General features: G+C 39.8%; 1 protein-coding gene across 1 annotated transcript; it reads left to right on the top strand.

Annotated features, from left to right (window-relative positions):
- The first annotated feature begins 659 nt into the window (after positions 1 to 659).
- On the top strand, positions 660 to 14,859 carry LOC106050108 (uncharacterized). The gene is made up of 5 exons (XM_056005674.1): positions 660 to 787; positions 3,117 to 3,186; positions 4,086 to 4,207; positions 9,614 to 9,711; positions 14,546 to 14,859. The coding sequence occupies exons 2-5, from the start codon at positions 3,147 to 3,149 to the stop codon at positions 14,703 to 14,705; spliced, it is 420 nt and encodes a 139-aa protein (XP_055861649.1). The 5' UTR covers positions 660 to 787; positions 3,117 to 3,146; the 3' UTR covers positions 14,706 to 14,859.
- The last annotated feature ends 252 nt before the right edge of the window (positions 14,860 to 15,111 follow it).

Here is a 15,111-nt window from a genome sequence, read left to right as displayed (position 1 = left end):
CTTATTTGCTACACACGATCCCCCATGGGCACTTATTTGCTACACGGGATCCCCCATGGGCACTCATTCGCTACACGGGATCCCCCATGAGCACTTATTTGCTACACGGTATCCCCCATGGGCACTTATTCGCTACACGGGATCCCCCATGGGCACTTAATCGCTACACGGGATCCCCCATGGGCACTTAATCGCTACACGCGATCCCCCATGGGCACTTATTCGCTACACGGGATTCTCCCCCCCCCGCGGTCACTTATTTGCTACACGGGATCCCCATGGGCACAAAATAAAATACAATCCAAATTTCGGATGCAAATCTTCAAATTACAGACGCCCCACCAATGAAGCCGTTTCATTCTTCAATGGCACTAGTTAAGAAATATAGGAGATTTTCACTATCAACTAAAGAATGCCAAGGACGCTAAACTGAACTTTAACCTGCCAACTAAAAAAGCGCCACAAATTGAAGAACTTCAAAACTTTCATTCTGTAGTGCTAAACTGTGCACAGAGACTATCGTGTAACCTTTTTAAAAACACCGAATACACCAAAAAGGCTGGCTATTTTTAGGTTTTCCGCCATGTATGAAATTCCCTTCCAGTCCTGGACTTCACGAGGTGTGAAATTTCCCGTGACTACGCACTGCTAGCTTCCTAGAAATGCACCATACTGCACCAATGTCAAACTCGCATACGTAGCAACCAAAAACAGGAAGTCTCGTGAGGTCCTAATGTTTGTAACCGTTTCGAATAGCAGAGAATCAGCTTTCTGGAGCAATCTAAAGGTAATTTCTTAAATAATTCTAACAATTAAAGTAGTAATGAACTTTATTAGACAAGCTTATTCGCCGAGCGGGGCACCTACGCTCTTATTCTTAAATAGATCTGGATCTTAAACAAGACTTACACATTGAACTTTAGTAAATTGCTTTAAATGGCCAGAAGTGCAAAAGAGAGGTCACTCTAAAAATGAAACTTTTGAGGAGAGGTAGACGGGTTATCCTTCCTGAATGATTAAGTCTCGTGCACCCGAACCCTTTGACCTTATTCAGAATGAAAATTTGCAAGAAATAATAAATTTTGGAACTTTCTCATTCAAGATACGGGTCTATTTCAAATATTGTTTTTTGTTTAGATATAGTCTAGTAATAGAGCATGGAATGGGTCGGCTGCCTGAGCCAGCCATGAAAACCAGTGACTTGGCAGAATTTAAGTCATTGGTTAACATGAATGACTAAAGGCATGACGCGTAGAACGTAATCATCTTCTCTTTTGAAGTAACGTCTCTAATGTATTATATAAGATACGATTTAGATCTAGACTTTAGGTCGATTAATCTAATGTAGCCTAGATCTAGACTAGAAGAAAAAACGAAACCTAATAAAATACTCAGAAAAACCCAAAACATAGATACACCTATCTTATTATTATAATTATTATAGCTTTTATATAGCGCTACTTTCATGCTTATAGCATGCTCAGAGCGCTTTTGGTCCAATCTCATTTGTGGACCGGTGGGGGGGGAGGGGGGTATCTAGTTGGTTTTCCGTGCTGCCTTTAGGCGCTCAGTAAACACAACTCTGCCCGAGTCGGGTGTCGAACCTCGGGCCCCCTTCTAGGTAGGCAAGCCAAGCCAAGTTCAAGCGCACTTGGCCTCTCGACCACGCTTCCAACCAATGATGCCATATATGCAAGCATAATTGAAACCTCATAGTATAGATAGAGAGTATGCATAAACACTACTTATAAGACTGGATTTAGGGGCAGGGCATGTGGGGGCTACTGCCCTGGCGACACCACAAGAAAGGAGCCTTCGCATTTTAATTGTCCCAAAATGTTTACGGTTCAGCAACGCATATGTTGTTGTTGTTTTTTTTCCCTCCACCTTTCCCTCCCCCACTTTGTTTACTGACACTACTGCTTTAAATGTTACGATTGACAGCCATTGTTCCAGAAGCTTTTCCCAACTCTTATTGGTCCCCTTGATTTCTAAATTTAAATCTGCTAACAATAGTTGACTCTAGGGAGGTAAATTCCTGCACCACCGTAAGGGTGTAATTTCCAATATTTACCACGGGTTCTCCTGTGACATCATGTGCCAGAAATTCAATCTTTAGGAGGCTTATTGTAAAGCTATACTTCTGACATACAGCTGCCAAAGTTCTGGACTCCCTGACGTCCTTCTTGTGAATGGTAGTGCTGCATCGTCTGCGAAAAATAGGTCATTAATCTCGATATGCTGTCCTCGAAATAAAGAGTCATCCTTTGTATCAGGATTTTGTGATTTTACCATCACAGAAGAGATACAAGACACCGATAGCAAAGACAAACAGACACAAACACTCTTTTGTTCCCCTGGCAATCAAATCATTAAATAAGAACAATCTGGTATAAACTTTGTCACATGTAAATTATGAGTGAGTCTGGTGTGAATGTACACTTTGGTTTCTTATAGTTATAATGTTTTTTTGTTTGGTGTAATGCACAAATTGTAAGACAAATTTCCATACGGACAATAAAGATTATTATTATTATTATTATTATTATTATATTATTATTTCATTTTGGCTTTAAGACGAGCCATGTCAAAAAGGATTTTTAGTCTCGAGATGATCGTCATTTGACAGTACTTGTGTTGTCATGAGGTGATCGTCATTTGACAGTACTTGTGTTGTCATGAGGTGATCGTCATTTGACAGTACTTGTGCTGTCATGAGGTGATCGTCATTTGACAGTACTTGTGCTGTCATGAGGTAATCGTCATTTGACAGTACTTGTGTTGTCATGAGGTGATCGTCATTTGACAGTACTTGTGTTGTCATGAGGTGATCGTCATTTGACAGTACTTATGTTGTCATGAGGTGATCGTCATTTGACAGTACTTGTGTTGTCATGAGGTGATCGTCATTTGACAGTACTTGTGTTGTCATGAGGTGATCGTCATTTGACAGTACTTGTGTTGTCATGAGGTGACCGTCATTTGACAGTACTTGTGTTGTCATGAGGTGATCGTCATTTGACATTACTTGTGTCGTCGTGTCTTGTCTCACGATGACAGTCAATCGTTAGTAGTTGTAATGTCTTTTGTTATAACGGTCAGTTGGGCTTTTACAGGTAGCAAGACACAACTGACCAGCTTTCAACATGCCTGACGTGTTTGCCACTCTTCCTCTGCGATTTTGTGGTACGTAGAAATGATCTGCGATTATGAATCTCATAAATATGGTAAAAAGGCTTTGTATTTTGACATATTGACTGTGCTGTATAGGGGAATGTTTTATTATTTATTTGCCTATTTTAATACTGTTCAAAATAAATTTCTTTATTATAAAGACTGTACTAAGGGACCAAAATAAAAAACAACAAAGCTTTATTTCATTTTTAAAATATGATCTAATGGTCATCCTTTTGCTTTGCGTGGATCGCGATTATTTCAATAAACAAAATTAATTCTATTCTCCACTTTTTAAAGGAGGCTATTGAAAAATGTAAGTATGATGTGGCAAGTCAGCAACAGTACCACACTCCTAAAGGTGGGAAGCGTGGCCTAGAAGGCCAAGTGCGCTTGAACTTGGCTTGGCTTGGCTACCTAGAAGGGGGCTCGAGGTTCGACACCCGACTCGGGCAGAGTTGTGTTTACTGAGCGCCTACAGGCAGCAAGGAAAACCAACTCCTAGATACCCCCCCCCCAAACTGGTCCACAAATGAGATTGGACCAAAAGCGCTCTGAGCATGCTATAAGATTGAAAGTAGCGCTATATAAAAAAGCTACAATAATATAAAAAAGCTAAGAATTTTCTACTATTCATAGCCTCAAAAAGTTAAAAGAAACAAAAACAAAATATAAATTGACTTTGCCAGGTTGCAGCAAGCTGCCTGAGGTCCTGAATTTCGATTACCCAGGGTTGACTGCCTAAACTTTTCCCATTTATCATCACTCTAAACTCTAAATCAATCATCGAAACTAAACAGTGACAACTAAACATTGACAAGTAAAGACTGACAACTAAACATTAACAATTAATTACTTGACAACTAAACATTGACTTCAGTCAGTTGCACCTAACATTCTATTTCTAACAGGTTACGGCTTTGCTTTTGGGGAATGTGCCAAGTACAACTTCACTTTCCGCACCGTGGACCTGTTGAACTGTATGGGAGGTGTCTACATCGTCTGTCACGCTGCCAAGAATGGCTGGGATGCTGTAAGTTATGGATGTGTTGTGGATTGTTGGTTGCAATAGCTGGGATGCTGTAAGTTATGGATGTCTTGTGGACTGTTGGTTGCAATAGCTGGGATGCTGTAAGTTATGCATGTCTTGTGGACTGTTGGTTGCAATAGCTGGGATGCTGTAAGTTAAGGATGTCTTGTGGACTGTTGGTTGCAATAGCTGGGATGCTGTAAGTTAAGGATGTCTTGTGGACTGTTGGTTGCAATAGCTGGGATGCTGTAAGTTATGCATGTCTTGTGGACTGTTGGTTGCAATAGCTGGGATGCTGTAAGTTATGGATGTCTTGTGGACTGTTGGTTGCAATAGCTGGGATGCTGTAAGTTAAGGATGTCTTGTGGATTGTTGGTTGTAATAGCTGGGATGCTGTAAGTTAAGGATGTCTTGTGGACTGTTGGTTGCAATAGCTGGGATGCTGTAAGTTATGGATGTCTTGTGGACTGTTGGTTGCAATAGCTGGGATGCTGTAAGTTATGCATGTCTTGTGGACTGTTGGTTGCAATAGCTGGGATGCTGTAAGTTAAGGATGTCTTGTGGATTGTTGGTTTCAATAGCTGGGATGCTGTAAGTTATGGATGTGTTGTGGACTGTTGGTTGCAATAGCTGGGATGCTGTAAGTTATGGATGTGTTGTGGACTGTTGGTTTCAATAGCTGGGATGCTGTAAGTTATGGATGTGTTGTGGACTGTTGGTTGAAATAGCTGGGATGCTGTAAGTTAAGGATGTCTTGTGGATTGTTGGTTGTAATAGCTGGGATGCTGTAAGTTAAGGATGTCTTGTGGACTGTTGGTTGCAATAGCTGGGATGCTGTAAGTTAAGGATGTCTTGTGGACTGTTGGTTGCAATAGCTGGGATGCTGTAAGTTATGCATGTCTTGTGGACTGTTGGTTGCAATAGCTTGGATGCTGTAAGTTAAGGATGTCTTGTGGACTGTTGGTTGCAATAGCTGGGATGCTGTAAGTTAAGGATGTCTTGTGGACTGTTGGTTGTAATAGCTGGGATGCTGTAAGTTAGGGATGTCTTGTGGACTGTTGGTTGCAATAGCTGGGATGCTGTAAGTTAAGGATGTCTTGTGGACTGTTGGTTGCAATAGCTGGGATGCTGTAAGTTAAGGATGTCTTGTGGATTGTTGGTTGTAATAGCTGGGATGCTGTAAGTTAAGGATGTCTTGTGGACTGTTGGTTGCAATAGCTGGGATGCTGTAAGTTATGGATGTCTTGTGGACTGTTGGTTGCAATAGCTGGGATGCTGTAAGTTATGCATGTCTTGTGGACTGTTGGTTGCAATAGCTGGGATGCTGTAAGTTAAGGATGTCTTGTGGATTGTTGGTTTCAATAGCTGGGATGCTGTAAGTTATGGATGTGTTGTGGATTGTTGGTTGCAATAGCTGGGATGCTGTAAGTTATGGATGTGTTGTGGACTGTTGGTTTCAATAGCTGGGATGCTGTAAGTTATGGATGTGTTGTGGACTGTTGGTTGCAATAGCTGGGATGCTGTAAGTTAAGGATGTCTTGTGGATTGTTGGTTGTAATAGCTGGGATGCTGTAAGTTAAGGATGTCTTGTGGACTGTTGGTTGCAATAGCTGGGATGCTGTAAGTTAAGGATGTCTTGTGGACTGTTGGTTGCAATAGCTGGGATGCTGTAAGTTATGCATGTCTTGTGGACTGTTGGTTGCAATAGCTGGGATGCTGTAAGTTAAGGATGTCTTGTGGACTGTTGGTTGCAATAGCTGGGATGCTGTAAGTTAAGGATGTCTTGTGGACTGTTGGTTGTAATAGCTGGGATGCTGTAAGTTAGGGATGTCTTGTGGACTGTTGGTTGCAATAGCTGGGATGCTGTAAGTTAAGGATGTGTTGTGGACAGTTTGTTGCAATAGCTGTGATGCTGTAAGTTATGGATGTCTTGTGGACTGTTGGTTGTAATAGCTGGGATGCTGTAAGTTAAGGATGTCTTGTGGACTGTTGATGGCAATAGCTGGGATGCTGTAAGTTAGGGATGCCTTGTGGACTGTTCGTTACAATAGCTGGGATGCTGTAAGTTAAGGGTGTCTTGTGGACTGTTGGTTGTAATAGCTGGGATGCTGTAAGTTAAGGGTGTCTTGTGGACTGTTGGTTGCAATAGCTGGGATGCTGTAAGTTATGGATGTCTTGTGGACTGTTGGTTGCAATAGCTGGGATGCTGTAAGTTATGCATGTCTTGTGGACTGTTGGTTGTAATAGCTGGGATGCTGTAAGTTAAGGATGTCTTGTGGACTGTTGGTTGCAATAGCTGGGATGCTGTAAGTTATGGATGTCTTGTGGACTGTTGGTTGCAATAGCTGGGATGCTGTAAGTTATGCATGTCTTGTGGACTGTTGGTTGCAATAGCTGGGATGCTGTAAGTTAAGGATGTCTTGTGGACTGTTGGTTGCAACAGCTGAGATGCTGTAAGTTATGGATGTCTTGTGGACTGTTGGTTGCAATAGCTGGGATGCTGTAAGTTATGGATGTCTTGTGGACTGTTGGTTGCAATAGCTGGGATGCTGTAAGTTATGGATGTCTTGTGGACTGTTGGTTGCAATAGCTGGGATGCTGTAAGTTAAGGATATATTGTGGACTGTTGGTTGCAATAGCTGGGATGCTGTAAGTTAAGGATGTCTTGTGGACTGTTGGTTGCAATAGTTGGGATGCTGTAAGTTAAGGATGTCTTGTGGACTGTTGGTTGCAATAGCTGGGATGCTGTAAGTTAAGGATGTCTTGTGGACTGTTGGTTGCAATAGCTGGGATGCTGTAATTTATACATTTCTCGGTCGCTCTAATTTATGAGTTTATGAATGTCTAGAATGCTTCACGTTTAGAAAGTCTGTGCTGTCTGAGATGCTTTTAGCTAATCAGTTTCCTAAGTCATGAATCTATAAGATAACAAAAAAGATGACATCGAATATGTAATTTTAAGGCCAATTGTAAAGTCACTTTCTGTACGTATATTGTTAATAAGTTATAGAAAATCTTTTTGTGAATGTTTTTTACATTATTGCGCCAACAGTTGTATATATTTGACTGCAAAGCCTACTCATCTCACTCTGTCTGTCTGTCTGGTGAAAAGTATGTACACGTTTTAAGTTAAAATTTCACTCAAGTATTTCTTGTACCTGAAAAAAAAATCATAAAAAAAAAATAGTTTTTAAAATTGGTATATATATATATTTTTTTGTGTGGTATCGAACAAGGGAAAGAAATCCTACATGGCAGATGTGACGGTTTAAGTTGAATTAGTTCCCTTGAGGAGACTTGAGCCCGAGTGGCCTGAGTGCCGTCCGTCAGATACCCCTCCCCACCCACTTCCCCTAAGTGCGCCAGACAAGTGGACAGAATCAAAGCTAAAAGCAGGGAATCGCGCTAAACAAAAACAATAGATACAAATATTTCTAGTTGGCAGGTGGTTGCACAGGTTTATTTATTGCTAGTCTAGATCTATCACAAATGTAATCACACGATTGATCCAAACTAATTGATACAATTACACCTAGTATAAGCTTTTTGTTTTTATAGTATTTTTTTTTCTAGTTTTTTACTTGAGTTTAACCTTCTAGACTGAACAGGGACAACGTTCTGGTATCTCTGCAGGTAGTTGAAAGATCCGAACAAGTATAAAATAAAGTCTTTTATAACCAAAAAAAAAAAAACCGTCTGTTCCTTCTTTCTTGTTTTTTTTAAATCCAGTTGTAAGTTGAACGCGTAGGGTGTTCGCTGTAGTAGTTTAAAGTACTGCCTGGTCGTGCGGTTTGCGCGCTGGACTGTCGTTCACATTTATCGATGGCCCAGGGTTCAAACCCTGCCAGTTCCCATCCCCCGTCGTCCTGCGGGAGGTTTGGACTAGGAAGTAATTATCTTCAACTCTGAAGAGAACATCCGAAACATGTAAAACAAACAACATTTGACCTGGGAGCTATCGTCTAAGATGAAGGAACTAAACCTGAACTACTGGCCCAAATTGCACAGTCCACAGCAGCACTTGCAAAACTCAAAACAATATGGAAAGACAAAGGCATAGTCCTAGACACAAAAATCAGACTGATGCGCTCCCTGGTCACGGCCGCACTCTTATACGCTTGCGTTTCTTAGACACTGACTGCAGAGCTAGAAAGGAGGATCCTTGCAATGGAATTTGGATGTTACGGAAAGACCCTAGGTATCAAATACAAAGACCGTATCGCTAACGAAGAGATTAGAGACAGGGTTAGTTCAGCGATTGGACCCCACGATGAGCTGCTAAGTGTTGTCAAAACAAAACACGCAAACTAAAACTCTATGGCCATATTTCAACGTCCTCAGGGCTCGCAAAGACCTTCCTTCATGGAACAGTACCAGGAAAAAGAAAAAGAGGCAGAAAGAGAATGCGATGGGAAGACAACATAAAAGAATGAAGAGGCCTGCAAGGCAAAAGATAGAGAGAAATGTCGCTAGAAGAGGAGATAATAAAAAGTACGCATAGGGAAGGCCGCATCAACCTTCGCTACTGTTGTGAACTCCTAACTTGGCTTACACATGACACATAAACGTACTTCTCTCAATAACTCAAAGAGACGCCAGTGATGAATTAACAACAAAAATATAACTTTAATAAAAGTCATCAGGATAACTGGAGTTGTAGACAACGCATTAAATGTTAACTACTAAATATGCATAATTATGAAAGCTGACTTCTATATTACTTCTACTATACGACTAGGCGCCAAGACTCCGGCCTCGACACTGTTACCAGAGAAAACACTAAGCGCTGTCACTCTGTCCCAACCAATGGACCAATCACATAATAATAAATAAACATAGAACTCCTTAAATCTTACACCCAAGATTCTATCAAGTGTTGTTTAGAATGCTATATACAAATACAATCACCACATCCCCCCCCTTTACCAAAATAAGCTATTAATATAACCTATTAATAGCGTAAAGAAAGAGTGAAAAAAATACACAGATACACACTACCATCAATCGCTTGGAACTTAAAACTAAATTGGAGAAAATGACAGAATCACTCCGACTTTTCTTTTTTACTTCTGTAACCTGTTAGTACAGCGTGTACACAGGACTATCTAACTCAGCGGTTCTCAACCTTTTAAGCTCGGCGACCCCTTTTTACAACCCCCCCCACTCTGCCGCGACCACCACCACCACCACCCCCCGACACACACATACAGCAATAGAGGAGTAGGCAATAACAATCCATATTTTCGATGGTCTTAAGCGACCCCTGGCAAATGGTCAATCGACCCTTAAGGGGATCGCGACCCACAGGTTGAGAACCCCTGAATTCTAACTGATAATAAGATAAGAAAATATATAAGAGGTGGTTCAAGCCTTAAGACTTTTTAAAAATGTATTTATTTTTGTTTCTAGCGAAATGACAACCCACTTCTGAGAATTCTGGACACCTTGATCTTTGATGGCATCGCCTCCTGCATCATTCCGTGTTTCATGTGCTACCATGCCTGCAGGTAGGTGCTCCCAAGTTAATTTCCTCTCATTGAAGAGGTTTAGCCTGACAAATTGATGTGTGAGATTTGATTTCTACCAAATGAAGAGGTTTAGCCTGACACATTGATGTGTGAGATTTGATTTCTACCAAAATGAAGAGGTTTAGCCTGACACATTGATGTGTGAGATTTGATTTCTACCAAAATGAAGAAGTTTAGCCTGACACATTGATGTGTGAGATTTGATTTTTACCAAATGAAGAGGTTTAGCCTGACAAATTGATGTGTGAGATTTGATTTCTACCAAAATGAAGAGGTTTAGCCTGACACATTGATGTGTAAGATTTGATTTTTACCAAAATGAAGAGGTTTAGCCTGACAAATTGATGTGTGAGATTTGATTTCTACCAAATGAAGAGGTTTAGCCTGTCAACTCATATACAAGATTTGATGTCTTCTTATGCAGTGGCGTAGCATCCATGGCGTGAAGGGGGTTCAATGAACCCGGGCCCACGACCATTAGGGGCCCACATCCCGTGGTGTAGCAACAATGGCGCAAAGGGGTTGATTGCACTTGGGCCCATAACTCTTCACCAGTTGGGGCCCACGTGAGAACTTAGAGATGACACTAAAGAAAAAAAAATTGCACTTCTGTAAAAAGTAATGACATATAGAATCTGAAAAGCTCCCTGGAAATATCCAAAACGTGGAACGAAACTTTATATTACTTTCAAAACATGAACCATGTGTTCGAAGCTAGAGTTAATATACCAGCAGCTTGTAGTATTTCAATTGTAAGGAACTGTTCTCCATCAGGTTTATTGTCGTGGTGGCTAGCCCTAAGTGTTTGCCAGATCGTCCCCTTGACTTCTATGTATGTTCATAAGTCATTGCTAGCATTAATAGGCTGTTATTAGAATGAATGGAGTGGGAGAAAGAGAGAGAGAGTTTGATATAGATAATAATAATGTGTTGTACAAAAAAATAAGGAAAGGGGCGAGTAACAATGACAATTAGGTCTAGTGAGATAGTCCTGATGATCAAGAATTAATATTTCGACACAACTACTAATTATTCAATTTTTTTAAAGCTTAATCTGCTTCTTTTATTTTTTATATTTAATATACGTGAATTTAAGATTTTTTGATTCCGTGACTTGTAATTTACCGAAGTCACAAGTTTTTGACAGACTTATGACATGTTTTAATAATTATAACCGATCCGACACAGATCAGGTTGATATCACTTTGTATATTTTCCATAGAGCAAGAAGCAGCTAAAAGTTTAGAAATAGATGCACAGGTTACTGACTTTGCTACTTAGAATGCCAGAAAAATGTTCGATCTAGTTACTGTTTGTCACAACGTGTGTTGTGGTGCCGGGGATTTTACTTGAATTAAAATAGTTGAATAAATGACGATCTAGGATTCACAAATAAAAGATTCTTTGTCAAAACACAACTCTGGAACTTTATTTAAATATAAAACGTAAGTACAGCTTATGTACAAGTTACAGATCAACAAGCATAACTAATATTACAAAGGCTTTAAACCAGAGCTCTTAGAAAGCGTGACTGTCTACTAGGAAATTCTTTCATCGACTGGCGTTCTTTCTACTCTCGTCAATTCTCTGGCGCTAACTTTTTTTAAAAAATGTCTTTATTTATTTTCAAATCAACCAATAGATTTGCAACATCGTAATTACGTCTCGGGTAAAACCTGAGGCGCTGTCAAGGGTCTAGATTTGTGGGGTAATTCCTGAGGCTCAGTCAAGGGTTTATATTTCTATTTACACACAAGCTTTTAAATGTGAAATATACAAATAAATCTATAATGGCATCTGTGACACTGTTAAATGATGGAAGTACAATTAGATTATAGTTTGTATCAATATTTAACAGTTTTACACCTAGAAGTGTTTTAGGAATGTAAATGTGTCGAATGTGGAACTCATAAAACACTTCTTTATACAGTTGAAACATCTTTTAAGTCGTTTAATTTTGTTAAGAAATTGTCTGAGTCCTGACTGAATCAAACGTGACGACAAACGACATTATTACTTATAAAAAAAAAAGGCTACTCTACTTGCATTGAAATATCTATTGTTAAATTTACCAATACATTCAAATGACTCAATTGTTCTGTCTCACTTTACATTCATCTTATTGGGGAAGAGGGCCCACCAACATATTCTTGCACCCGGACCCACTGGTACCTTGCTACGCCACTGTTCTTATGAAGAGGTTTAGCCTGTCAACTGGATGTATATTTGATTGCCACTGAATGAAGCGGTATTAGCCTGTCAATTTCATGTGTAAGATTTGATTTCCACTTCATGAAAGGTTGAGCCTGTCAACTCGAAGTAAATTTGATTTCTCGTATGTAAGATTGTCTACTTATCAATAGGTTTCAACTCGATGTGTGCGTAGTAATGAGACATCTCTTTCTTGATGTGTTTTTTTTTTCTTCCTGGGCAATTTAAAAATGTCATTTCGTATCACTGTATATCCCTAACAAGGCTCAGGTTGTATTAGTAAATGGGATGTGTGGCTGAGGGCAATTAAACGATTGACTGCCGAACTTAGAGGTTCGAGTTTGAATCCCAAGATTGGCCAGCTGAGTTTTTTTTGTTGTTGTTTTCTTTTTTTTTTTTTTTTTTTTTGCCATAATGCATTATTAGCTCACACTTTTCAAATTAATATTTTAACTGACGATGACAATTCTGAATGACCGTGTGACCTATTTAGGAAGATGTGACCCATATATCAATTAGGGATGCACCGGATCGTAGCTCAGGGTCTGGCCAAATATCCGGCCATTTGGCCCTATTCGCGATTGCTAATAGGATAGTAAAAAGTACACAGTAGTACCTACATTTCTACTAATATGTATAAAGTTGTTTCAATTGATGTTTATTATGGAATATATTAATGTTTATATTTAAAACAAGACAATGAGCTTAAAAATATATGAATATGCACCAAACATCTTTATTACAAGACATGGCGTGTTAATATAATTTGAAATGAAACTTATATTATAAATGGGCCCTACATACATAGCAGCATTTTTTTTTTTGCTTTGCTTGTCTTGACCTTTGAGTGGGTTAGTTAACATGTTAAGATATTCCTTGACTACGTCACGCTGACTAGGCGTCTGTCTAGCTGTGCGGGTATATCTCCAGAGGTAGAGATGAACAACTACCACCCCCCTTGTTCATTTGTTTAGTCCATCACATAAAGTTCATTGATTGACAGGTGACCAGTCAGTACGGTCGTAATGTCAGCATGTCGACACTGTTTAGTGGTCACACCTTAAGATGGGAACATATTTTTGCCACATCTAGCGGAGACATAACCGTTGTCTGATGGTGGTCGGTTTAGATTCTCCTTTCTCCCTAAACCTGTCTTCGGCAATTTATTTTCGGTTGGTCTCAAATATATATTGTTACGTCTCTCCTACTATCCAGACTGTCTGCTAACTGCACCACACGACACAACGAACCTAAAGAACCTCACAACTCAGTATCAGTCAGTTTAATTTCAAATACATCGCAATTGGCAACAACATTAACACTGTCTTTACAAAAACCTGGTCTCTGCTCCGCACTGACTTCACACACCGTGCTGGTTCTCGCCTCGTACTGGTCACATTGCGAGGTAACGTGAAGTGAAGTCTTTCTAACACACTCGCTCTTATATAGTGTCTCTACTGGCCTCGAACCTTCTTGACCACTCCAGTTGATCTCTTTCGCCGTGACTTGCGTGCGTAATATTTACGACATTGGTCCTTGCCGAACTGGCGAGTACTGTCCACTGGTCACGGTTGACCGCTCGTCCTGCGCTGGACTGTGGCGATTTGGGTAGGCTAAAAACACACGGCACTACCCCCAACTGTGTCACCATCGGTATTACAACAATAACCTTTCTAAGAAATAATAATAATATCCTTATTATCGTTGGTAAATATGTCTTACAATGTGTGCACAGACCATGCAACGAAAGCAATATATCTTTTTGGTATTAGTATACGAGACTAGAAACGCTAAATCAGGTTTCTCTTATATTTTAAGAATATGCAGAAAAAAATGCAGATTACAAATATGTAATTTGATTTCCTCGGAGATAAATAGTTTTTAAAATATAAATTTTTAAGTTTTATTTCTTATTACCATATATTGTCATTGGAAATAGCCATTTCGGTTTTAAGGCTTAATACTAGACTATCTCCCTTGAATTACTTGCCAACATTTTTCTGTTGCTGTTTTGTCTTTCTTTCTAGCATCTATTAGATCTAATATTAAAATTCATTTAAAATGATAGCATAAGAACAAAAAACTCACTTTAAAAAAGTTATTGAAAAAATGAAGAAACAACTTCATCAATTTATTATTAACATTTTTTTAGACCTTCATTTCAGTAAAAATGCATAAGTTGACAGCATAAGAACAAAAATCTCTTTTAAAAAAGTTTAATATAGATAAGGGATATAAATATGCTTAGAAACAACATGGTGGTCAGTAAATGTCTCTGGGCATCTAAACTATTACCATCTTTTTTTTTTTAATCAGTTATGGTGGGAAGCGTTCAAGTACGCTTGAACTTGGCTTGGCTTGGCTATCTATGAAGGGGGCTCGAGGTTCGACATCCGACTCGGGCAGACTTGTGTTTACTGAGCGCCTAAAGGCAGATACCCCCTACCCCCCCCCCCCAAACCGGTCCACAAATGAGATTGGACCAAAGCGCTCTGAGCATGCTATAAGCATGAAAGTAGTGCTATATAAAAGCTATAATAATATACTCCGGCGTTACCGTGTTTAAAAAAATAACACTTTAAATCTACATGTTTCTATTTAGGCTGACGGCCAATCTACTGTCGGAGCTCGACACCTTGCCGCGCTTCATCTACAAGTGGGGACCCTTTGTTGTCGGCGTGACGCTCCTCTTGATCCTGTCCAAGAACATTGATGAGCTGGTGAACAAAATTCTGGATGAGACACTGCGCACTCTGTACTAAGTTCAGCTCGCAGAGGCAGTGTCAAGGGTCTGCATTGGTCCACTCTCTCATCACATCTGTTAGTGCTACGAGCATCTAAATGTTTTACACGCATTGAACTGATTCTATCAACAAAAATATAATAACATGCGGCAATAAAATAACAAACCACAAATCCTTGTGTCTTGTATTCATCTACTTTGCTTTTTTTTGTCTTGGATGAGTGGTAAAGCGCTTAGGAAAGGTCTCGCGTTCAAATCTCAATGAAGACTGGGATTTTGAACTATAGGATTTTTTTTGTGGGGAGGCGCCTCTGAGTCCACCCAGTGTTATAGGTACCTAGCGTTAATGGGGGACTTACTTGTTGCTAAATTGCCTGAGCTAGCCAGGAAAACCAGTGACTTGGCAGAATTTAAGTCATTGGTTA

The sequence above is a fragment of the Biomphalaria glabrata genome, chromosome 12, assembly GCF_947242115.1.
Source record: "Biomphalaria glabrata chromosome 12, xgBioGlab47.1, whole genome shotgun sequence".
In the NCBI taxonomy this organism is placed as follows: Eukaryota; Metazoa; Mollusca; class Gastropoda; family Planorbidae; genus Biomphalaria; species Biomphalaria glabrata.
This window is presented reverse-complemented; position numbering and strand designations above follow the sequence as displayed.